This window comes from Physella acuta, unplaced genomic scaffold (assembly GCF_028476545.2).
Source record: "Physella acuta isolate Inbredline_101_S28 unplaced genomic scaffold, ASM2847654v3 ptg000300l, whole genome shotgun sequence".
In the NCBI taxonomy this organism is placed as follows: Eukaryota; Metazoa; Mollusca; class Gastropoda; family Physidae; genus Physella; species Physella acuta.
In genome coordinates, this window is record NW_026731819.1 from 296,507 (window position 1) to 322,666 (window position 26,160).

General features: G+C 33.6%; 2 protein-coding genes and 1 non-coding gene across 4 annotated transcripts; 2 read left to right on the top strand and 1 right to left on the bottom strand.

Annotated features, from left to right (window-relative positions):
- The first annotated feature begins 1,274 nt into the window (after positions 1-1,274).
- On the top strand, positions 1,275-1,347 carry Trnar-acg (transfer RNA arginine (anticodon ACG)). Its single transcript has one exon. It is a non-coding gene; the product is annotated as a tRNA-Arg (tRNA).
- Positions 1,348-3,631: 2,284 nt separating this feature from the next.
- On the bottom strand, positions 3,632-12,440 carry LOC131939897 (peptidyl-prolyl cis-trans isomerase FKBP4). 2 transcript variants are annotated; one of them, XM_059298430.1, is made up of 8 exons: positions 12,021-12,440; positions 7,379-7,549; positions 7,151-7,255; positions 6,093-6,343; positions 5,880-5,963; positions 5,489-5,725; positions 4,779-4,967; positions 3,632-4,304 (listed from the first exon to the last, which is right to left on the bottom strand). In XM_059298430.1, the coding sequence occupies exons 1-8, from the start codon at positions 12,289-12,291 to the stop codon at positions 4,143-4,145; spliced, it is 1,470 nt and encodes a 489-aa protein (XP_059154413.1). In that variant the 5' UTR covers positions 12,292-12,440; the 3' UTR covers positions 3,632-4,142. The 2 variants fall into 2 exon arrangements, with proteins under 2 accessions (XP_059154413.1, XP_059154414.1); XM_059298431.1 differs by having other exon boundaries at positions 4,161-4,304; positions 4,772-4,967.
- A 178-nt stretch (positions 12,441-12,618) lies between these two features.
- Positions 12,619-26,042, top strand: LOC131939908 (FAD synthase). The gene is made up of 13 exons (XM_059298446.1): positions 12,619-13,284; positions 13,731-13,825; positions 15,019-15,142; positions 15,474-15,586; positions 15,907-16,047; positions 21,834-21,982; positions 22,368-22,456; positions 22,895-23,042; positions 23,256-23,336; positions 23,813-23,911; positions 24,380-24,501; positions 25,062-25,203; positions 25,773-26,042. The coding sequence occupies exons 1-13, from the start codon at positions 13,068-13,070 to the stop codon at positions 25,909-25,911; spliced, it is 1,659 nt and encodes a 552-aa protein (XP_059154429.1). The 5' UTR covers positions 12,619-13,067; the 3' UTR covers positions 25,912-26,042.
- The last annotated feature ends 118 nt before the right edge of the window (positions 26,043-26,160 follow it).

Sequence of the window (26,160 nt, forward strand, 5' to 3'; positions counted from 1 at the left end):
CTTTAACAAAAGGGTTTTTCCCAGAAGCCAGAGCAGGGCCTGGCCGGGACGGCTAGTTATTTTATAAAAATAAGTAGGCTAATAATTAGTCTATCACTAATCAACCGCTGTATGAGTAGATTATCATTTAGATACATCTAGATCTAGATCTAGATTCTAGATCTAATTACGTTTTTAAAAAAAAAATATTTTAATATTTTATAGACTTTAAATAAACTTCTTGAGACTGAGATAAATCTTGTCTATATTTCGTACAAGAATCTAGATCTCAGAGTTCCAAATAGATCTAGAGATCGACTAGAACCATTCAAACATTCTGTCATTCTTTGCGTCGTCTGCTATTGTAGATTGTTTGGTTACTCTCGCTAAGTAGGCCAGGCTATGCAAATTGTAAAGGTTATACACAAAAGTTGATGACGTCATTTTGATGCACTTTCTTTAATATTTGGCGGATCAATAATAAAATTTATAAAATTTATAAATGAGACACTCTTAAAAAAAATCAAATTCCTTCTTAGATCTATCAGCTTTTCATTCATTTTCAATCACAATTGTTCATTTTAGTTTTAGATTTTAGGGGCAGCAGCTTCTGTTTAGCATCGTTAAAAAAATAAATTAATAGGCCTAAAAGTAGCCTATTAAAATATAAAAGCGAAGTTGTAAGTTTTAAATAGTCCATGAATATTTTGAATAGCAATAAATCTAGTTAATAACCTAATAAAGGTGATGCCAATGGAAAAAAGGTTTTTTTTTTTTACAGATTTGGTTTAATCTATTCGATGAGAAATGTCGCATGTTTTTCAAGACAATGCTAAATCTAGATAAGTTGTGAATACTAGGATTTTTTTTTGGCCGATTCTAGTCGGAATAAGATACGCATGCGATACGCATGCGCAATGGAGAGAAACTACGACTTAGCGGCGATGTTTTCGATGGTACTGCGCATGCGTGTGTTTACAACCGCAGAACCCTAATACCAACCCTAATCCTATCCTTAACCCTATCTCTAATCCTATCCCTAACCCTAATCCTATCCCTAACCCTAGCCCTAATCCTATCCCTAACCCTAACCCTATCCCTAATCCTACCCCTAATCCTACCCCTAATCCTACCCCTAACCCTCATTCTAGCCCTAACCCTAGCCATAGGTCACTGCGCATGCGCAGAACTATCTTTTGCCGAAAAATCTTATTCCGAGTAGACACTTCGTTTTTTTTTTGTCTACACCAAATCATACTACGAATCATTTTCTTAGATTCTCCCGAATGTCATCGGGGCCTGTGGCGCAACGGATAACGCGTCTGACTACGGATCAGAAGATTCCAGGTTCGAATCCTGGCAGGCTCGTATTTTTTTTTAAATTACTTCCATCGACAAACTATAATGCAAGATCGCTTAACTAAAAATGCACTTTTAGACAACAAAAAAAACAAAACAAAACAACTAGGCCTACAGAGCTTAAATAACTCAACAACTCGGTCTAAAGGCCGCAGTACGATCTGTAATATTCAATTTGAGCGAAGGGGATCTTTACTTTAAAAAATGACTCCTGTACTAGAGTAGGTAGAAACCTAAAAATGATTTTTGAGTACTTTATACCAACATTTTTTGAGTTAGTTAGAGGGAGCGCTAAGTTAATTAAACATTCCATTTATATTTCTAGCTTTAATATGAGGGGAGACATTTTTTTAAAATTTAAAATGTATGGTCTTACATAAGCTCTATAAAAAATGAAGCAAGTGGGAAACAAAACTGAAAATTTTTATATAATATATTTGCAAAATTGTTTTGAATTCTAATGATAAATTATGAGACAGGAGTGGTTCTTTTATGTAAATTTGAATTAATAATCGTGCAGGCTTGTTTCGGTTTGATGGGTATGCTTTATTTTTGTGATTTAGACTTTGGTGTCATTCAGAATGTGTGAAGGCAATTTTTGAACCAAAATTGTGCCTTTAAAAAAAAACTAAAATTAAAATGTGGACTAATAAAAATAAAGGGGAAGGGGTGGAAAAAATTGTGACTTTTTATTTCTTAGCTTTCTTTGAGTTCACAATGTCTGTTTTTGTTGTTTATTTGTGTAGTGTGGCATTTTAAACCCACTTCTAAAGTTCTAATACAGCAATTTTCCAGAAACATTAATCTCCAGTACCAATGTGAATTTAAAAAAAATCTGATTAGACATTAGGTTAGTAATTAAAAATTAAATATTACTATATTTAACAATAAAAGTTAAGATAACAAGATTAAACACTAGCAATCACTCCTGGTCATCAACAGGTAGATCTAATTGTTTTTTAACAGCTGAATGGTTTTTTGTTTAGACTAAGTAGAATCTGATAATTGTCTACTAGAGATTGTAGAGTTTTAACACAAATATTTTTACTCATAGCCTTCATTTAGAATGAATTACTAAAAAGTGGAAAATAAAAAAATCCTTACAATAATAAGCTTTAAAATGCAAAGAAAATAATAGTAATTAGCTTTCTATAGTAAAAGCATCTGTCACTAAAATATGTAAGAGATCTCATGAGCGACCATTTCAGGTTTGCTTTTGAAAAGCTTATTATAAAGGTTTTTTTATTTCTATATTTGTTTTGTTTTCTACATTTTAGTATTTTCTTTTTTTGGTGCATTTTAAAAGCTTATTATTATATTTGATGTGACAGTTAATGAGTTATAAAATTTTTTGTAGCTGTGTGTAATTATTACAATCCTGATTTTAAAATTGGTAACCAAGGTAGATTTTTCAAGGAAAAAAATGGATCAAAACTAGCCCAATAATAGATCAGTCACATAATAGAAAATAATTCATGAGGTCAAATCCAATTATATGACGAATGTATCTACTAAGCAGTAATAACATAGAATTAATAGCTCACTATAAAGCTTTTCATTTTAAATTTTTTTTTAAATCAATGTAACTTGTGTCAATGGGCAAAATGTATTCATCATACATTCAATGAAAAGCTTATACTTATTTTATATCATTAGCTCTTTAAAATATTCATCATTTAATAGTAGCTAAACAAATCCAATTTTAATATATCTTTTCTTAAAATACTTTATTACATTTTATTTTTAACAGAACTTAAAAGGTTTCATCTGCAAGTAATTAAACACGAAAGCAAATTTTTTTTTTGAACTGTTATATATAATCTGTTACCTATCAGCCATTCCTGCTGTTTTTCACTTACCTTTGGGAAACAACGTTGAGTAATAATATAGAAAAATTATAACTATTGCTCACAGGATTTATGTAATTTTATTAGCTAAAATTTTTTAAGTTCCTCTTTAGACCTAGTGATCCATTGGGCAGATGAAGTAGAGTTTGTTTCTTGACCTCTACATATGAAGGGATGGTGTGGTTAGCACTATGCTCAGACACCTCCACTTTCCCCATGAAAGTCAGGTACCCATAAGAGTTGGGTGGATTCAGGGACACTCTACAGTCAAAGTCCAAACTAAGATCAAACCTCGTGACCTTCAGGCTAGCAGCAAATAGGCCCTACACCACCATTTGGCCACAACATTCCAGATATAAAATTCTGTGCTATATATTAATCATTGTTAGAAACTGTCACTATCCCTGGTCATACAAAACAGACAAAAACTAAAACAATATCCAAAAAAGAATTCAGTAATTTTATTTATGAAGCAAACAATTTCATTAGTGACATACAACATGTACCATGTAAAAAAATTTAGGAAAACTGATGGCAAATATGGGTAGGAAGATTGTACTCTTCGAGAGTAAATCAAGGATAAATGGATGGCAATGGAAACAACAAAATGTTTTACAAGGATTAACTAATCAAATGATAAAATGTATCACTGAAAAGTATATAACAAGCTCAACCAAAATAATTTCTAGAAAACAAAAACTGGCAGTTTTTTTTGTGTAAAATAAAAAGGCTTCATAAGGAATGACTATTAAAATAACATCTAGACATCGCAAGCTTAACAGATCTATTAACTTGTGCAGGATTATGATCCTATCAACCCTAAACTGCAAATCAACAAGTCATTTGCACCAAGCAAGCAATATCAATACCACTATCCTTTAGCCCATTAAAAAAAAATTACAAGTCAGTGTGTACTTAACAATGGACAGCCACCCCCCTCCCCCCGTATAAGAACTCCTAGTGTCCGTGATTATTGCCATTGTTGTTGTCAGAGCCTAATGGCATGACCTCACCAAATGCTGCCACTTCCTGATCTAATGGCATCATGCCTGCTGCCATGTCATTGTTCCAGTCCCCAATGCCATCTTTAAACACACTGTCTGCGGAGTAATCATTTCTCTGGGAAAAAAAAATAATCAAAACCCATCTCAGCATTTTGAATTGAGGAAAAAATAATAATTCAACAAGCTTTAAATCCATTTATAATATAATGTCACTGCATAGTCTAATGGTAGAATAAAAAATTACTATCAATTTCTCAACTAAATTTAGCTGGTCAAATAGCTATTGTACACAATCTCTTAATAAGCCAAGGTCTGCAACTAATTAAAGCTGTAAGTCTGCATCTCACAACATTTCACAGAGTAAAGACTCATCACATAACTAATGTCTATGCATCAAGAAAACAAATTTGTTGGAAATGATATTCAAAGAATAGCCCCAAATCCCATCTCTCCCAACTGCTGAACAATTAGGTTTACAAGCTATGCAATTATTGATACATAGGCCTACTAGATTTTATAATAAAAAAGTGCCATCTCTGTATAGAGAGTATCAAACAAATGTACAAAATCAATTGCACGTACCCCCCACCTTGGCAGTCTGCTGGGTCATCTTGCTGAACATGTTTGCATAGAGCTTCTTCTCCTGCTGATGCTCTTCCTGCAACTTCTTCTTACATACAATTATCTGATTCTTTGCAGCTTTGTTGTCAGGCTCCAGTGCTACAACTTGGTTATAATCTTTCACAGCTTCATCATAGTCTTTTCGATTCTGGTGAGCCTGGAAATAAGATTTCTTGATTGTACTACAGGTTTGAAAATAATTGATAAAAACCTTTAGTGTTATATTTTTAAAGAGTAAAATGCTATGCAATTAATAAAAAAACTAAGTGGTTTTAACACTATCAAAAAATGGGAACTTATTTAAGTCAGCATTATTAAGTTGTAGGACTATTACCATTCAGTCAGAAGCAATTTTTTTCAAATACATATCAGTTTTTGGCCAACAGTAATGGCATTCTGTATTGAATTTAACATTTTTTTTTATGGAACTACAATGCATAGGCCTACAGAATGAGATATTTTAAATTCTTTAAATTCACCATTCAGGACCACAGTGGGCCTATCTGTAGTATCAATGTATCTTTGGAAAACATTTTATTTACAGGAAAAATTGTTCTTCAATAACATTTCTAAACATATTAAAAATCTGTTAATATTTTTATAACATGGTTAGAAAATAAACTGATAATGGCTTATTTTATCAGTATCATGAAATAACACTGACAGTTGCATTATTACCTGTGCTCTTCTGAAGTAAGCTTTTGAGTTATCCTTGTTCAGTTCAAGAGCCCCATTACAATGCTCAATAACTTTAGCATCATTGCCTAGACGCAATTCACAAGCTGCTAAATTCAGATGTGCTGCCAAAACAAGCGCATCTCTCTTGTCTTTTTCTCCCCCTTCTAATGAGGTTTCACTGTCGAGGTATTCAAGAATTGTTGCATAGTTTGTGACTGCTTTTTCTGTCAACCCTTTCTGTTGATTAAATAAAAACGTTAAAAAAAAATAATGAACAATATACCTAAACCCTAGAAAATTAAGATCTTATAAAAACAAAGTAATCGTGTCAGTTAACTTATTAATAAAAGTAATAGTACTTAAGTTATTGTACTTAATATTTAAACATTACCTTGAAAAATTCTGTTCCTTTAGCCTTTCTGATTTCTGCTTGTTCTAGTTTTTCTGGAGTTTCCATTTCATACACCTTTTTAGCCTAGAGTTAAAAGAAAGAGTTTTCATTCTTGTAATAAACAGTATTATATTCTGATGTAAAATTAACACATCTGAAGGCTAGATACAAAAATTGTGATGTCAAAAATGAATAGATCTAAAATTTAGTAACCTTTTCAAATGAAATCAACTCCACTTCATAAGTGACTGTAGCATTTGGCGGTACATTCAGCTCCTGATTTCCATCTTTACCAAAAGCATAAAATGGAGAGAGAACTATCCTTGATCTTTCCTGACTCTTCATTTTCTTAATAGCTGTTTCTAAACCAATAACTATTTTTGGATCCTCTACTTCTCCTAGGGTAAAAGTGGTTGTAGTGTCCTCTATAATAACTTGCTGGTCGATCTTTGCAGAATATTTGACTAAGGAAAATAAAAAACTTTTAAGAAGCACAGAATTATATAAAGGAATTCTTGTATTTAACAATAAAACAGCTAAACAAGGTAATTAAAAAGTCTAGTGACAATTTTAGTGCAATTTCCTTATGTTATCTAAAAATAGCTCTGTCGTAGCGTAAATCAAGAGCAGGGTTAGTAAACCATTGGTTAAAATACATGTTTTATTTACAATAGAGTTACATGACTAAAAACCATTGCGCGCCTAGCTACTGAACGTGATGACGCAGCCATTGAACGTGATGGCGCAGCTATTGAACGTGATGACGCGTGTGGTGTGGTTGGAAAAAATGCCTACTAATTCGGTCCAAATTTTAATTAATTCAAAAAAAGTTTTGTGACCGAACGAAAGGATATTTTTGAAAACTTTCTTTGGCAATATTGTTCTAAATTATGGCAGGAATCGATTGGCACATGTTTCAAGTCGCTAAGTGGTCTGGTTGCCGAGATATGGGCCAAAAACTGCTTTTTTCGAGGTTTTTTGGCTTTTCTGGGAAATCCATGAAAGAAACCCGGAATTTTTATGGACTATGTTCATCCTCGTAGCCTGCTTAACATAATTGTTTTTGGAACTAGTCATCGATATTGCTTCGTTGAGGAGGAGATACGACTTAAAGCTGCGGACACACATTCATTCATCCATTCATACATCCAGAAATGACGGGTTAATAAACGCAATTCTCCAGAATGGAAATTGCGCTAAAAAATATTTGGTATTACAGCTATTTCACATAAACATACTGCACAAATATGCATAAACAAAAATATTCTTACTTGTTACACTAGCAAAGTCAGCTGGTGTTGTAGTTTTATAGGTATCTGAAGCATGTAACACATAACGTAAAATTCCTTTATCTTTGTTTGGAGATAAATCATCACCTGCAGACATTCAAATGAGAGTATGCATTTAAAAGTTGCACAAAGATAAAAATATAATATAACTTACTTTTACCAAGTTTAATTCAAAGAATACATTGAAATCTTTAAAATTTTAAAAATTACATGGAATTTCCCAGGAGAACAATTCAACTTCAAAAACAAGTGTAGCATTTGGAGGAATTTTAGGTGGGGAACCAGACTCCCCATAAGCGTAGTCTGCTCGGCATGTAAACTTTGCCAACTCTCCTTTTCTCATGGATGCTATGCCAAGATCCCATGCTTTAATTACTTGACCTGTGAAAATAACAAAAGAATAATATACATGGATCTAGAGTCTATCTATAGACAACAGGGCTTTTGAAAAATATTTTTACATGTGGCTGAAGAAAGGGTAGGTAAAAAACAGCTGATTTGCTTTTATTAGTCTATACTCAAACTTTATGTCTAGTGTTATAAAGTAATTTTTCATTTTGAGATAAGAAACCCTGAATTGAACTAAATCAACAAGGCCTTAGCCTAAGGCCTAAAACTTCATTTCACATTTATTTAAACCACAGATGAACATTATAGATCTACGTAACATGCAATGAAGAAAAATGAAAATGGTGTCATTTGAAATGAACAAAAAGAAGCTAGCCAGTTATCAATATTATTAGGTAATCTATCGTTTTAGCGTAATCAATTCGGCTGCAGTAGTAATGTGCGGGAGAGGGAGCTGATGAATATATTTGTTTAAATAAGTTTATTTAAGTAAAATTTTACAAAATATCACAGATAATTGATTTAAAATAACAAACAGTGACCAAAACAATTTAAATAACATGAAACTAACTTTAAACTAGGTGTTTGAGATAAATATTAGTAGAAAAAAAAACAGCGGCCATCTTTCCAAATAAAATTTAGAGAAGGTTCCCTGGATAAAAATGTCTATTCGTATGTATATTGTGTTGACTTTGTTGTTTAATATACATACCAGTCTTGTTTAATATAAGTAAGACAGAGGGCCGTCTTCTTATCTTTAATTTCATTTTCAAGTGAAATGAAGGCTATGTATGTATGTACATCCAAGATCTCAAAAAATTTTGGGAGGTCCAACATTTACTAAACCCTTTTGTATTGATTAGGGGTCGTCCATAAATGACATTACAATCGTAGGGGGGAGGGGGGGGTCGGTAATTTTGTGACGATGTGTGATGAGGGGGAGGGGGGGGGGGGTTCAGATGGTGCGACGTCACACTTTTGCTTTATAGATAAGAAATGTTAGAAAACGAATTTTAGACATTATTTAGCTTTTTAGAAAACAGTTTTAATAAATTATAATAGGAATTGATTAAAATACTATATTTTGACATATTTCAGACAAGATTTTGGAAAAATATTGATGTTTTAAAAAAAAATCAACTGCAATTTTGAGGGGGGGGGGGGGGGTTGTAGGCTGATGTGTGACGCCATTTTAGGGGGGGGGGGCTGACTTTTTGTGACAACGTGTGACGGAGAGGAGGAGGGGAGGTAAAAATCGTCAAAAAAGCGTGACGTCATTTATGGATGACCCCTTAACTTGTCAATTATTAGGTCGTCCATATTCCTCATAAATGACGTTGGACTCAAAATATGGGACGGTGTAAAATATTTTTTCAAAAATGATGAAGAATATATTCGTTTTCGTTAGAAATTGTGATTAAGGGTTCGGGTATAGTAGAACTGCGATATGGTATTAAATCATCATCTTGCTTTTAGTAACTATTGGGTGAGAGGTTAATTGTCGGGAAAGTATGACGTCATTTATGGGCGATCCATTTAATTAAGCCTAGTTGTTTATTTTGTCTGTAGACATTAGTCTTAGGCCTACACTTTTTCTGAATTAAGATTATTGTGTTTTTTAAAATAGGTTCAAATTTTAATTAGTTACATTTGAATACCACATGGTTTGTTGTTTTTTTTTCTTTGCCTTCTGCTGTCATCAGTTTTTGATTTCTTCAGTAGTCAATGTTTACCCCTCCCCACCATCCATTATTACAAAAAAAAACACCCACTATATGTGTCATAGCGTAGATATATAGAATTAGACTAGATGAGTAGAGGTTACTAAGGACGGTACGAACTTGACGGTAGACGATTTGGTGCGAGAGTATTGTGCGCGTGTTCAATAAAATATGTGTGGCGTGAGCATGGTGCGACAATGTACCGATGACGTAAGATGCAGCAGTGAAGTTAGTTGGGGGTTAGATATAGTAGAAGACGGACGTATTATTTGATATTGTGAAAATGATCTATAAGTGTGTGTTAATTAAGTTCATGTTATTTCATAAACTAAGTTGTTGACATTGTTAATTAGTGTCTGCGGAACATAAGAGTGATTCCCGTCCTCCTCACGAGTATAATAGTTGCCGTATGAATAGTAGTAGATCAGAATATATTGAGATTATATATAAACCCCGCATCACAATATAGTGATATCTCCCTCTAGAAAAAAACTAGATCAACGTATAGTTTGTAGGAAAATTAGAATCTATCACTTATTCGTCTGTTAAAAAAAAGAAATACGTCATATTTCTCAACCACGCCGTTTCATCCCCCACTAAGCACAACGTCACAAAGTTCGCGGCGCGCGTGACGTCATTTGTCATTAGGCTAATGTTTAAGAAAGATACCGCGTAATTAAAAAAAAATCAAAACAGGCACTAAATCACTATGGCGATGAGACTTTAACGACTTTTAGCCTGACGAATAGATCTAAATAACTTTAGTTCGGTGAATTATATAGGTGTTTAATTTATTACAGTGGCATGATGTTCTCCCTCTACTATACAAATTCACGTGCTTTTAATTTCTGCAACCTGCTGTCCTGAGACGTTCGGCTCTAAAATGCCCGTGACACAGCGGCTTCGGTAAATGCATTTAGGCTCCCGGTCCCACCTGTAAACGTCTGTCCTTTAAGCTCCACGCAAAACGTGTGATTAATATGTGGACATAAGCGGCGCTTGTGCTGGTGTCAACAGGGGCCAAGCTCAGGTCTTAAAGGTGCTCCGCACTTCATAAAAGACAAAATTGATGTTCAGATATCGTCGGACTCTGGCGTTTTGCCGACAGCCGTACTCCTAATGCACAGTCTTAGAGGCTGTCCACTGCTAACAATATTTTATGTTAAATTCAAGCCTATACTGAGCTGTGGCTTTACATTAGCTCAGTGGCGTAGCGAGGTCGAGTGTCACCCGGTGCGGCACTTAATGGTGTCACCCCCCAGAGGCGACAAACTTTCAATTTTCGATTTGTCCCATTTTACCTGCTAGTCAATAATTGTCTTGGAATCTTGTCGAATATTGCTGCCATGAGCTACTTGGTTTGAGCCTTGTTGTCAGAAGTTATTTCATTTGGAGTCAATATAGTGCGGTCTATTTTCGTCGGTAGGCATTTAATGGCAGGCCCTTTTTGGCGGGAATGATGTGCTGAGGTTGTTTAACACCGCTTAGTACAACAGGCATGCAATAGTTATGAACAAATGTATGCATGAAAACGAACGCTTTATGTTCCTCATTTTCATTGAGCACAGCTTTATAGAAGATTCCAAAATAGACGTCACGCATCCCCCCCCGACCACCCTGCGTAAGTTGACGTCACATTAGCATAGCATATGTGACATCGTTTATGGACAACCCCATATAACTCATCTTGGGTATTTGGTATCAACATTTTGACAACAAAGGTTATTCAAAATGTATATAGGACTTGACATCTACCATAAATGACATCGCGCACTTAAGGGGTGGAGTAACTGGTTTAGAGACGACCTTTTACGCGGGAAGTGGGAGGGGTAAGAAACGTGAAACGTTATGTATTTCGCCTAATACAAAAATGCTAAAAATATTTTTCATTAGAATTATGGCTTAACTTTTTAATAGACAGGGCAAAAAGGTAATTTTCGACATTACGACTATTTCGTGACGGCGAAAATGGGGGGTGGGGGGAGGGTTAAGTTAAAGAGAGGTCAAAAAACGGGACGTCATTAATGATTAAATCACTAATTAAAGGAAAAAAGCATGAAAATAGGAAACAAACAATAACACAAACAATAAGAATGAACTCAAACTAATATTTAAGTAAACATTAGATATGTAGTGGTAGCTCTATAAAAATAGGGAGTATCTTAATGTATAAAAATTGCATCTCATAATAATAATTCTAGAACTGATGTTTATTGTCAGTCAATTAAATAGTTTAAAGGGCAGAATTTTAAAAAAAAACGCATGCTTTGTATTTAAACACAAGACTAACCTATTTAATAGCAAACATCAATACATTTCCATACAAATAGAAATTAAAGGGAAATGACTCAAAATAATATTTTCTTAAGATGGCCGCTGTTTTTAATAGCAAATTTAGTATCTGTAACATCGTTGTTAAACTTTAATTTCCTGACATTTTTATTGATTTAAACCTTAAATGTGGTTTAATATTCAATTATCTTTAGTATTTTAGTAAAATATGCAAAAATATATCCATATTTAAGCCATATTTATTAGTTACCTTATCCCTACATTACTAGTGACGGCCGAATTGATTACGCTCCGCTAAAGCGATAGATTACCTATTATTATTATAGGCTACCTAATTTATTAATTTAATCTAGACCTAGAAGAAAATCTAGAAGTAGGTAGATCTAGATTGTAATGTAGATGATCTCAATAATCTCATTGTAATGTGAATGTGATTCTATTCTACCGACTGAGAACTGGGGGTACAATACTGTTCCAGTTATTTTTATTACCTTTCCCTAAATTAAAAGTGAAATGTTCGCCCCTCTCTCTGCTTGAATCAAATGGAGTTCCGTCCAGTAGAGTGCCAACATAATGAACTTTAACTTTGTCGCCTTTCGATGGTCTGTCTTCTCCTTCGCCTTCTCTCAAAATTTCTTTTAGTACACCGCCGTCCTGTTTCTCTGTGAGATCCACACCAGGTCCAGAGCTGTGATTATTGGTATTTTCAGCAATTGCTTCAGTTTCCATGGTTTCGGGTTCTGTAGATGCCATACTTTGCATGGAATTAAAAACCGGTTGTAAATATTTCTAATTAGATCTAGATTTTATAAAATGCGAGAATCACTGCTGTATGTAAACCAACACGCTTCCAGTTCTGCTTTGAATTACTGGAAATTTCGGTAGGCCTAGCTCCTTTTGTTCGTTAAAGGTAAAAGGGACATAACACAAATCCATATGAGTGGTTTCCCTTGGAATCTAGAACATGCGCAGTGTTATTGTTTTGTTTTTTTATAGAAAAATATCGTAGGCAAGGGAAGATAAGTTATGACTTTGCAGTTCATGGGTCACCGGCTCTTCCACACTGTATAGAATCTAGATTAGACTTGATTCTAGATCTAGCATCATTCTTTTTTACATAGATCTAGAAATCTAGATCTAGATTCTAGAAATCTAGATCTGAAACTCATCATAGACTAGATCTACATTCAGTAAGCCTTCGATCTAGATCTAGATCTCTATATCGGCTGGTTTAGGAGTTTACTCAGTTTAGGCCTAAATTAAACTAAATTTAGTCATTTTAGTCATTTTTTAGTGGGCCCCCTCGAGTCTACAGGGTACACAGTGATTCACATCTAGATCTAGAAGTCTACTAGTTTTACATAAGCAAGAAATCTTGTTGATTAATTTTATTTTTATTGTTGAGTATTTGGAGTATTTGTAGTTGTAGACTTACAGTTACAGCCTACACTCATAACATTTATTAAGACTTCTGAATACTGATGACTGATGGTTTATCAAGAGAAATCAATGACTATTGATACACACAGTCTACGTTCATGCCATTCATATCCGTTACATGCCCACGTATTTATCGGCTAAACGTTATCGTGAGGCATTTAAGTTTTTTCAAGACCAACGGGATCAGAATGGCAGACTCAGATTTAAACCCTAATGTAGAAACAACAACAGGCTTATTGCAGTACAACAAAGCAAGAGCTTCACCTAGAAGTTTTTGCCAAACTATGAATGGACAGAGTACAGCTGGCATTATAGGTATTAAAAAATCATAGTATTTGTTAAATGTACACCAATAATTCAATTTCATAATAAAGGTTATTGCTAATTTTAAAGTTAGTTATCAAAAAGCAAATGATAAAAATTTTAGTATTGAGAATTGCAAGCAGATACTGAGAAGTACCCTACATATGAATATGATCTTACAGTTACATAGGATGGATTTGTTTGTGGGGTTTTCAATACTTTTATGACAGCAGGATTTCATCTATGTAAAGCCTCCCTAAAAGAATTTTTATAATTCCTCAAAAGGTTACTGTATATGTATCACAGAAGTAGCAGATGTTTTTTTTTGTTAGTCCAACTACAGTGAAATAATTTTTTGTTTAAATTTAGAAGCAGTGTGGAAAGTAATTTAGTAAAGTTTTTTACTGTTGCATTTACATTTTTTCTAACTTTTCATTTATTTGTTATATCTTCCTCAGTTATTGGAGATGAAATACTCAAGGGCCAAACATTAGACACAAATTCCAATTTTATCTGTAAAAAATTGTTCTCTTTGGGAGTTAAAGTGCAAAAGGTACATAATTAGGTGCTTTTTTCCCACGTTTTCTTTAACTTGCTTTCTCTGTCTGTTTTTCCAATCCAATCTTGCGATCGAAATTTCTGGCACTTCCCAGTTAGCTAGCGCGCTGAAATTTTCAGGGAAGCTTTCTTTTGGATGACCATAGAATATTCAATTGTTATTATTACTAAATTGATCAATGGAAACATTTTATTGAGCATTTTAGACCGCTATATAATCTATATATATAATTCTCCTCTGCGAGCCATTAGAAAAAAAACCAGCGACGCGTAGCTCGCCTCTCTCTTGCCGCGCGCAGTGAAGCGAACGATCCCACGTCGCGACAGGCTTAGGGGCAGATAATTTAGTTTGAACCGACTTTAAACTTACAGGAGGTAACTATTACCACTGGTGGCCAGTTTGGGGGAGACGATATGGTCGAGTGGTTGGGCACACGATTGCTATCCCACTCGACACGGGTTCAAATCTATGTGTTCTAGTCAGTAACCAGCCCTCGTCCTAACCGCTATCAACTAACCTCTGACAATCATTCACTTGCGATTGAGACCGAAGAAGAAAGGGTCTCTCGTTTTTTACGAGTTGTCTTTTTACGAGTTGTCTTCGTTTACCCAAAAAAAAGTGAAAATGAAAAGATAAAATCGATAGCAAGATTTCAATGCAAACAAACAGACAAAGACTAAAAAGTAGAAAATAATAATCATTAAAAAAGTTTAAAAAAACCCACGTTTTCTGATTGAACTAAAAAGTAGAAAATAAATACTATACATCACAATAATGCAAGCGATCACTCTACTATAAGTAAATGTTACCGTTATCATATTAGAATGTTGAGCAGGTTTTTTAAAGGACAACTATTAATATCAATCAAATATTGTTTAAAATTGCTTTTTATACATTGTAATAATTTTTCTGTTATTAATTAAAGTAAATTAAGAGATTATTCAGCTACAAGAAATTTGGGTGACAGCTGGTTTTGCCTTTGTTTACTGAACATAAAATGATAAATTCTTCAATCTAATGAAAAGTGGAATTTATCTTTTTCAAACATCTGCTTGTGAAACCTAAGGTTTTAACAATTATTCTTCCCCTTTTGAAAATTAGGAATTGAGAAAATCAAATTTTTATTAATCATTTTAGTATAATATGTTTTTTCAATAGTTTGAACCAAAGTTTTATTTTAATTACAGATCTCAGTCATTTGCGACTCTGTGGATACAATAGCAAAAGAAGTGGAATTGTTTTCAAAGCAGTTTACGCATGTTATCACTTCGGGAGGAGTGGGACCTACCCATGATGACATGACATTTGATGGTGAGTTATTGCCCCTGATTAATGAGCATAATCTTTTCCGTCACTAAGTTCTTTTATTTTCATTTGAATTTTTAAAAATCTCCAAACTAATTTTAGGATGAAATAGGCAAAAAGTAATATTTTAAATAATTGCAATTAATATTTTTACTTAAAAATGATTAATATATGTAGTGTAGTTTGGTTGAGTGAGGGAATCCAGCTCTGAGAGTTATCTGCCTTGAGTTGAGTGAAAGTGGGATTCACATACTCCATTGCTGCTGAGGTCATATAAAAAGATAAACTCTACTTCATCTCCAGTGTACAATCAAATTTTTTGTTCGTTTACTGAAAGGTGTGGCCAAAGCATTTAATCTAAAGACAGAAGCGCACCCGGAACTGGTGAAGTTAATCACTGAGTGGTTCCACACCACAGACATGAACTCGGCTGAGATGAAGATGGCTAAGGTCTGAAGTCTAAGAAAACTATGTTTAAATTATAAACTTAGGTTAGATACTCTTTCACAATTTTTCATGTCTCACCTCTTCACTTTTAAACAAAAGAATTAGTAATTTGTTTATTTTAGTTAAAAGGAAATAAGAGAAACTAAAATTTTCTATAAACTAAATAAATTTATTAATTTATTAATTACATTTTTTATTTAATAATCTTTTTTTTCTAGTTGATAAACAATTTATATTTTATTTATTTTTCTTTATTATATCCTTTACTGTCATATTTATTAAAAAAATAATTTTTGATTAGAATTTAGCAATTGTTTTGGTAGGTTCCACAAACAGCAAAACTGTATTTTGGTGTTGACCCTAAAACAAAACAACAATCAAAATACCCACTGGTGTCTGTCCACAATGTCTACATGTTTCCTGGTGTCCCTAACCTGCTGGAGAAGGCTTTCACTATGCTGGGGGTAAGTCAGTGCATGTAAAAAACTTTATTTTAGTTTCTTTTTTTTTTTTACTCATTATATTTTCACCTTCTACTATCTTCAGGTCTCCATTTTAGTTTCTTTTTTTTTACTCATTAAATTTTAACCCTGTACTATCTTCAGGTCTAACTTTTTTTATTTATCAGTTAGTCATCATTTCATTATTGGGTAGGGTAGGACAAAGAAGCAAAACTTTAGACAACAAACCTATTGTTGTTGTGCAACTGGGGGTAAGGGATGATTATGTTAAAATTGTGCTTGTTTGTTTGGTTTTTGAGCACAACAGGTGTTTAGTTACAGTTTTAATAATTTTTTCTCTTATTTTTATAAGAAACTAGGCATGCTGCCCAGCTTCGCTTAGGCTTTCGAAAACATTGAGAATTTGAATGCTTAATTAATTCGCCCGAGGGTCGGTCTACGACCTCAGGAGTTATGAAGAGGTTCCTCCGTGGACATTTTTTTTTCTATTTATAGCTCATATAAGGCGTCGGTCAGTCGAGGTCAGTTTTGACCCCATCATCGTAGACTTTTCGGCCAACCGGCCCCCGTGTTCTGTCGCCCCAAGGCAAGATCCTGCCAAATTTGAAGCGCCTGCGGCGCCGGGAAGTGCCCTATCGGGCACCCGACAACTTTGCCTTATATATTATAGAGATTAGCAAATTGCATAGATAAACAAAGATTTCAATAAAGTAAATAAGGCCTGAAGTACTTTAGTATAGAAATGTATTATTTGAATAGATGAATCTAGAATATCTAGATCTAGAATCCAAATAAATAAAATAAATTTTATGAGTTTAGGCCGGAAAAATTGTATTGTATACATTTCATAGTGTACGTAGATCTAAATCAAATTTGAATGAAATAGTTCATTTCTTTTTATTCTAAACACGGCAGATGACGTCATTAGTTAATGTATAAGCCATAGTGACGTCACAGTTTTATGCGTTCTTTTTCACATCTATTAATGCTTTTCCGGTTACATAAATAGTACTGTTTCTCTACATTCAAATACGCCTTTAATTTTTATTTTTCTTCTTTAAATAAAATTGTGGTTATACATTTAAAACATCTAACATATTATTTTCAACAAAAGTCCGTATAAAGTTCTCCATATATCGCTGCCGTTTCTGACGTGATGTCCCGCAAATTTGCGGACAGACAGAGAGAGAGAGAGATGTGCGCACATGGGGAATTATATATTAGGATAGCAGTTATCAACTGCACCTTGATCAATCTAACAACAAGCGAGAATCAGTTAGGAAATGTTTTTTCTCTACTAATTAGGTGCTAAATACTGTTAAAGGTTTTCTGTTCAGGATTGAATCAAATGATAATTTTAAAAGTTTAGAAAAATAAAAAATAGAAAAACGGTCTTATATATGTATTTCATTTGTCATGTTGTCAAACAACAATCTGTATTGTTGAAATGTTATTATTGAATTTCCGTTATTTTTACTTATTTGAAAACATTGTTATTGGTTGTCTCCCTTGATTATCAATAAATGGGAGGTAACTAACACAAATTAATATTTGTCTTATAACTATTTTCAACTTTGCAAGGCATCTAAACTGACTAAACAGTGAAATATTGTTACTAATGGCCTTAAACACTTGCATCATTAAGTTTGACATTGTATAATATTTATGCCCAAATATTAAAAAATTCATCTTATGGCAATTGTGATCCTCCACTACAGAATTGAGAGCCAAAAATTGGAGGACATTTTGGTTTGTTTTTACAAGCTTTTATTTAACTCACTTCCTCTGTCGTCTGTCTGTCGTCAGTCTAGATCGAAACGCAGGAGTGAAAATTCGGTCACTTCTACTTGACCGATACGATTCACATTTGACATGTGGGTCAAGACATGAAGACAATGCAATCTGAAATTAAATTTGACTTAATTGGATGCCTAATAAATTTTTTATGAATGAATTAAAATTTGGACCGAATTAGTAGGCATAAAGAAAAGCGTGGGTGTCTTCCTTAACATTAGTAAAGGTATCCAATAGATACTAAAGTGACCCACGCTTTTCTTTATAGTTATTTAAGGGCATGGGCGGGTGATGAGTACCAACTTCCTTATTTCCGAGTCTAAAGATATAATATTTGGCTAATAGTTATAACTCAAAGGGTTAAGCATAAAAATATTTTTTTTAAATTTTTAAATCCTCCGTTGTCATGGTGATGGCGGCCATATTGGATTTTATTGACGATTTTTAAGTGGAAATAACTCAAAAACGGATTGTACAAATTTCGTGAAAACTTAATATAGTCTGAAGACACATGTGTTTAAGACTTCTGATAGATTACATTTTCAAAAATGAAGATAATTTTTTTTTTACTTTTTTTTCCCATACATCACTGTAAAAATTTCATTATTTCGTCCAATTTTTTCACTATTTAAAAAATAAAAAAAAATTTTAATTTTTTTTTCAAAAAGTGTTCTATCAGTTTTATTTGAACATATATACAGCGTAACTGGAGCAAATTTAGTTCGATTCTGATAATTATTAACAAAGTTATTTCAACAATGGTACAAAAAAACATCAAACTGAGAAAAACGCAAAAAACCAACGAAAAGTTGCACAAAATGAAAATTTACCGCTCTATGTCATTAAAATTGACCATATTCATAGCCTGAAGTATGGTGCTGCTGACTATATTCCTTCTTAGCTTGTTCATCTCATAGTTTCCTTTTTTTTGGCACTCTTTTCCTTTACCTAAAGCTGTAGTCAGGCTGTTGTCAAGGCGTCTTTTTTGGCGTCCTTCACTTATTCTTCGACTATGGTTTCCTTGTTTTGACAGCAGTGCCATAACATGCATGTGCCCAAAATTGAATTCTGCTATCGCAGAAACAGCAGCATATTTTGTATGATCCAATACCTAAAGCCAATGATGCTAAGACGATGGTTTTGTTTATTTTGAATGGCCTTGTTCTGGATTCTTTTGCAGTTGTATACTTACTGTTTACAACATTTTTACAACTGCCACACCATGCTTGAAGGAAATCCTTTACACTTTTTTCATCAATAATAGCAACTATATCACAGTTACACTCTGGGCAAGTAAATCACCGTCAACAATAATTCTGCATGGCTGTGGTTTACAATTAGCACTATCAGTACTAGATGTAGCATTGCTTTCTTCTGTCTGTAAAAACTGTGTCTTATATTGCAGGAGTTTCTTAGCAAATGGGCATATTGCATCTGCATCAGTACTTGTCTGAATAGTGGTAGATTGAGTACAGGTAGCTGCAATCAGATGCATTCAGACGTGCCTTGTTTTAGACTTTACTTAGATCTAGATGTGTGTATCTATTTTTAGCGAGTGTTTGATTCTACCCATAATCGAAAAAGAAACAAATTTAATTATCTCACTGGTTATGATAATTCACGCAACGTAATCTAAACTGTTAATAATATATTGAATTGAAATAATTATATGTTAAAATAATGTAGACGCTTAGAGAAACAAAATTAAACCAAATCAAACATCGCAACGCGCTGAAACTAAGGAAATGTTTACTACCGAAGCGAAACGACCAATCGCTAGCTAGCTTCCGCCGTTGAATGCCAATGAAACAATTGAGGTAAAAAATTTGCATACCGGAAAAACCCGACTTAGTAAAATAAACAACTTTATGACGTACAAAAATAATCACATTAAAATAGGTATTTTGATTGGTTCTTTAATTTTAGAACAAGTAAAGAAAGGAGGTCACGGCCTTTCCATTGATATGAAACACATTAGGCTTACGCGAAGCCTAATAGTACTTTTCTAGGTCGAAAAATGGCTATTTTTACAAAAATAATAAACAAATGACGCTGTACACACTACTTTAAACCCGGTTTTTCATAAATAAATAATGCTTTTAGGGTCATAACAATGTCATTTTTAGATTCAACGATGGTTATTCAGTATAGATCAAGTGAAAGTTGGAAATCGATGATTTAGTAGATTTATGACGAAAAGTACACCCGCCCATGCCCTTAAATAGTAGTCTATAATTTATTTTCTACTTTTTAGTCCATTATTACATAAAAGCTTGTTATTAAAACGTTTTTTATCAATTTTTTTTTACTTTTAATTATATATCTGCATTTATGCACGCATTTGGGATGGTTTGGTTGGATGGTATAGCGTGCAACTGTTAACATGAAAGTTCACAAGTTTGGTTCCGTGCCTTGAGTCCATAGTACTTAGTACGTTCCTGAGTCCACTCAACTTAAATGTGTACCTTACTCAAGTTTGAGAAACAACAAGCGGCGGGGTTAAGTGCTGATGGCACTATCCCTTCTTTTGCAGATATCACCGAAACAGGTGAACTCTACTTCATCGGCTCTGTGGACCGCCAGGTTCAAAGGTTGACTTTAAAGAGTGGAAAATTAATATGCTTGGTATATGATATCAGTATCACACTTTAAACAGTGATAAAACTATAATTACTCAGGGACTATTAATGTGATTTAAAATGTGTTAAGACTGTAAACTTTTGAATCAACCATAAGTTGTTGTGAAGGATCGCAATTGAATTGGTGCTAAAGCCAGTTTCATAAAATTAGTAAGAAATTATATTTTTTTCCAAAGATTCATATGTAAATAATTTCAGTTTCTTTTGAGTTCAAATGTTCCTTTATTACATTAGCACCAGTCATTACATATTTAGCTTCAGTATACTCACAAAGCTTTGCTAACATTCAATCTTTTAAAATGTTTTTTTAAACTTAGTTTGTATGCTTCTGTAATATAAATGTTGTTGCCTTCTTCGCCCATAATTGCTTTTACATATTTTCTACCATTTGAAAGACTGTCTTCTGTTATTACAATGTCTTAAGTTGTTTCCATGCTGGGGGAAAGAAACCACAACCGGAAATTTCGCTACACCCAAATGAAATAAAAAGAATAATAAAAAACAAACGCAAATGGGGTCTGTCACACACCCTCACTACAATAAAGATGATGGCTATTATAATCTGACACGAAAACAACAATACATAATCTTTCGACTTAAAACAGGCCACAACAGACTAAATCAACACATGCACAAAAAACTGAAGGTTGGGTGTGCCGAAATGTGCCCTTGTGGCAAGGCCCCGGAAAATACGGAGCACGTACTTCAGGAATGTACTTTGTATAGCCAGGCACGAGTCAGACACTGGCCCCTGCCCACCCCACTCAGGGAAAAATTATATGGGGCACCTGCCAAACTGGAGACCACAGTCCGGTTTGTCCACGAAGTTGGACTTGTTGTCTGAATCCTCCACCATATTCTCAATTAAGAACGAAGAAGAAGAAGTTTCCATGCTTTATGGTCTCATACTGTCTTCTTCTAAACAAATCTGACGCTCAAAACTCAGTCCCTTGGATTTTTTTACCATGGATATTTTTAGCTCATTATGGGTCAAAACTTCTAAGGATTCAACCTTCCAAATCAACATACTAATGAAATGATAAGATAAACGGATGTTCAATACATTTAAATCATTTTAATCTGAGTATCTGCAGACCAGGTGTTACTGTAATATTATACAAGAATTTACTTAAATCCATTTATATTTTTACTTTTCTGTTAAACTATTTGCGCCTCACCAAGCATAAGTCCTTGCTCCGAAATTTGAAAATTGTTGAGTTAGCCCATGACGTTTTCACTATTAACAAAAAATTAGCTGTCACATTTGAATAAGTATCAATTCTTTTTTTTTTTATTTAAAGTTTTTAATTTCTATTTTACTTTTAGCATCTGTTTCTTTTTTTTTTAAACTTTCAGCACCTGTTTCAAAATCCTAATGTTTGTTTCCACACTGAAGAGCTCTTTGTGAATAAAGATGAGGCGTCCATAGCAGCCTTGATAACTCAGGTGGCCGACAAGTTCAAGGAGAGTGTTGTCATAGGCTCTTATCCTGACATGATGAACAGGTAATCACTTGTAGGCTAGACTAATTAGTTAGGTTGATAGTAGTATCAAGTTTAGTGTTAGAGACAGATCAACAGGTGATAACATGTAGGCTAGACTAATTAATAATTATGTTAATGATGATATAATTTTTTAGACATGGGTTGACAATGTTAGGTTGGTAGTAGTATCAAGTTTAATGTTAGGGACAGTCATTAGGGTTATTCAATCTTAAACTTGTTAACTATCTAAAAGAAAACGATTTTCTAACAAAATAAAGTCCAAAGTGGGCTTAGTGCCAAATTCAACTACATTTTAATAGAGAATCCTTTTTATCTCATTTTTTGAGTACTTAAAAGAGTCTTTAACCTTAGTATTGAATTTAAAAAAATGATCTTTCCTGTTTAGCTATTATAAAGTAAAGCTGACATTAGAATCAACAAACCCAAATGCCTTACAAGAGGCCTCAAGAGAGTTAGCACTGAAGATGCCTGAAGGTAACTTATTTGATACTCATTAAAACATCAGCAAGATGATACAGTACTTAAGTTTTAATTAATACAGCATAGTTAGCATTTTGATTAGGGTGTGGTCTGGGTAATGGCCAGGTTTTGTATAGTGATACTTACAAATATATAGATTCAAATGTACCATTAACATTTTAATAAGTGCCACTTGTTTTGATGATTTTAAGTTTCCATAACTTAATGCTAATTTTATAGGACTTTGTTATCTTTGATATTTATTTATGAATATTGTGAGTTCTAATATGTATGATATCCGAAGTTACCATATGATCCTTGATATAACTTGGTAACACTTATTAAAACCCTATATGCTGTAACTTTCAAAATTATTCTGTGAAAAATATACATAAAAATTATCTTATTTCAAATCCCATTGAATGATGTTCTTTTTTTTATCTGACCATTCAGGCTCAGTTGTGATCTATAACAAAGATCCAGTGGACACGGCCGTCCAGTGCGTGTACAGAATCCTTGAGGACCCCAGCTTAGATGACCATTACATCAGCTGTGTTCGTCATGCGGTAGAGACGCTTGAGAAGGCCTTGGATACATACCCGTAAGAAGGATGGTAGCCTGCTGCTATATTTTTATTCTTCTTAATGCTTTAAAATAATAATTACATAAACTAATTGAAATCAAACAAAAAAATTTGAAATATTACTTTTTAAAATTACGTTTAATTTAATTTAAATCATTTATAATTCATTAGGCTGTAAATATGAACTGATAAATGTATGTTGTAAATTATTTAAAATTTGTGCATTTTTAGGTTGTCTGATATATGTATTGGATTCAATGGTGGCAAAGACTGTACTGTACTTTTACATCTGTTTTATGCTGTGGCTAAAAAGTAAGTTTATTTAGAATTATATATCTATCTATATTTAGAAATAAGCTTTTTAAATAAATGCTAATCATGGATTTAGTGTATTAAAATGGGACAGCATGGTCAAAAGTCTCAAGCTCAAATCCGGGTTCAAGTCTATAGAACGTCCTTGAGCTCACCCAGTTTTAAAGGGTACCTGAGTTACATAAAGGAAAGTAAAGGCTGCTGGGCATAGGGCTGACCACAATATCCCTTCACATACCAAGGTCACAGAAACTGGTGAACTCTACTTCCTTTAGGTTTGAAAGGGAAATTTACTTTTTACATTCACTAGACTAGGTAAACAAAATAGTGGTTAAAGTAAAATTTTAAACAAATGTATGAGTATGGTTGTTGATGGTTATATATGAAACAAAACTATGATTAGCTTATTATCGCATAAAATGAAAATAGATGTCAAAACTATTGTTGTACTCAGTAGTTGTTCCCTTGATCAATAGAAAATATCCCAACTTTGAAGAGAAACTGCAAGCGTTGTACATCAGAAGTCGTTGCCCTTTCCCTGAGGTGGAGAAGTTTGTTCAGTTATCTCGAGACAGGTAAAGCTTAGTAAAAAAAACTTCTTGTAACAAACTATAATGTGATCATTTTGTATTAGATTTTTGTCCTATGATCACAGAGGATCTAAGGCACTAATCTTTAGTCTCTTGTTTCTTTCTTTTGTGGCTTAAGTTATCTCCCCTGTCACTACCATTCTAGAAAAGTGCATCAGTTAAATTTAGATATCATCTAGCACACAGGTTCCCTAACTTTTTTGATTGGCGACCACTTGTGATACATGACCCACATACTGTTAAAAATAATATTATTGTTGGGTTTTACATACAAATTGCCCAGAAAACCCATTACGACCCCTCCCCCTCCAAGGGATATGCCACCCATAGATTGGGAACCTGTGCTCTAGCATTTATCTGTTCAGTATGACCAGTCAATTGTAATTCATTTAAAGTGAAGGCAATTTTTTTTATAAAACAACTTTACTATTTTTTTGGGGCCAACTTTTTTAGGTACAAATTAGAAATGATCCACTATGATGGAAGAATCAAAGAATGCCTGGGAACTCTGGCAGTAAAACATCCAAATATGAAGGCAGTCATTATGGGAACAAGGGCCACTGATCCTTGTGCTAGTAAGTATTAATTAGGGAGAGATGCATGGTTTTGAGGTAGAGCATGCGTTTGCTGACACAAAAGTCTTGAGTTCCCTGCACAAAGTTGTTCCCAGATTGAAGTGAACTCCATATCCTTATCAGGTGGTAGAAAAAAGTAAAGGTGTAGAGGAAACATATTTAGCAACTGACGTGTGAGAAATTCTTAATTCACATCCTGTTTGACATAGATTATTACGCCCCTGTGCAGGTTGTTCCCTTTTTGAAATTGACAGTCCATGGGGCAAATGAAGTAGAGGCTATGAGTTCACCTGTTTCTGTGACATCTGCAAAATGTGGTCAGCATTATGCCCAGCCACCTTTACTTTCCGTAACGTGAGTTACGTACCCATCATAACTGGGTGGACTCAGGGTTGTTCTACTGACTTAAACCCAGATTCAAACAAGACTTTTGGGTTAGCAGTCTAGCACTCTACCGCTAGGCCATGCCATCCCATCCACCCCTTCATGCCAGTGTTATATAAAATCACCCAGCCCTTGTATAACATGTTTTGTAAGTATATCTGTATCTACTGTTTCAGGTCAGTTGCAAGACTTCTCCATGACAGATCCTGACTGGCCACAGTTCATGCGTGTCAACCCACTCCTACACTGGCACTACAAGCATGTCTGGCTCTTCCTGAGGCAGCTATGTCTACCATACTGTAGTTTATACGACCGAGGGTATGTTCGTCATTTACACAAACTTTCAATTTATCAACTACTTCATCAGCCCAAAATATAAAATTTTAGGAAATTTTTTATTAGGCATTTTGTTTACTTTCTGGTTGTAACTTCTAAAATCTTAAAATAAGCAAATGTAGGCCATCTCAGCCTAGTTAAGATTTGTTAGGCTGAATGTTGACATTCAAGCAGAAAAGATTTTATGATAAGCTCAGAAATTTTTACCCTAAACACACAGTGATAGGCTGATAGGCTTTTTTCGCTGGCCTTTTTGTATTGCTAAAGTTGAAACAAGTTAGTTCTTTGGTTGAAATCCATGTGAAAATAAAGAGCTATTTTATCACTCACTTTTTGATAGTTTATATTTAGGGAACGACCCTAAGTTATTTTTAGATGTATTTTAAACTGTAGAAACTGCATTAACGAAATATTATATGAAAGATTTTCTTTTTGTTTTATGCAAAAATATTACACCTGATAAAACTTTTCTCAAATCTTAAATTAAAATTATTATTTGTCTTACAAGCAGCAATAATTAACTTCATTTTTTTAAAACAAAATATTTCCAGGTATACATCTTTAGGTAGTATGGATAACACCCACCCTAATCCATTGCTCCAGTACGTGGATGAGAGAGGTATACTCACCTACAGACCTGCATACCTCTTAGATAGGGGAGAGAATGAGAGAGATGGCAGAAATAAATAGGAAGAAATAGTTATTTATTAAATGTTACATTCTATGCTAAGCAGTTATCTTAATGCATTTACATATTTAATGTATTTGTATATTTGTGATGAAAAACAAGAATTTGTAAATTTGCCAGTTGGTGTTAACGAAACAGATTTCCATAAAAATTGATTAAAGATTTTACTTATTGCTGATATTTATGTGATTTTAAAAAAATGTTTTAAATGCTGAGTTTATTAAAAATATTATAAAAAATTAGATTGTTTC

Excerpts from the sequence above, each read along its gene's own strand:
- LOC131939897 (XM_059298430.1), bottom strand. The coding sequence starts at position 12,291 with ATGCAAAGTATGGCATCTACAGAACCCGAAACCATGGAAACTGAAGCA. Across the intron at positions 4,968-5,488 it reads CTTACTTCAGAAGAGCACAG|GCTCACCAGAATCGAAAAGA; the intron begins GTAATAATGCAA and ends TCTTATTTCCAG. Across the intron at positions 4,305-4,778 it reads TGACCCAGCAGACTGCCAAG|AGAAATGATTACTCCGCAGA; the intron begins GTGGGGGGTACG and ends TTTTTTTCCCAG.
- LOC131939908 (XM_059298446.1), top strand. The coding sequence starts at position 13,068 with ATGCCATTCATATCCGTTACATGCCCACGTATTTATCGGCTAAACGTT. Across the intron at positions 15,587-15,906 it reads CTGAGATGAAGATGGCTAAG|GTTCCACAAACAGCAAAACT; the intron begins GTCTGAAGTCTA and ends TTGTTTTGGTAG. Across the intron at positions 23,912-24,379 it reads GTTCAGTTATCTCGAGACAG|GTACAAATTAGAAATGATCC; the intron begins GTAAAGCTTAGT and ends CAACTTTTTTAG.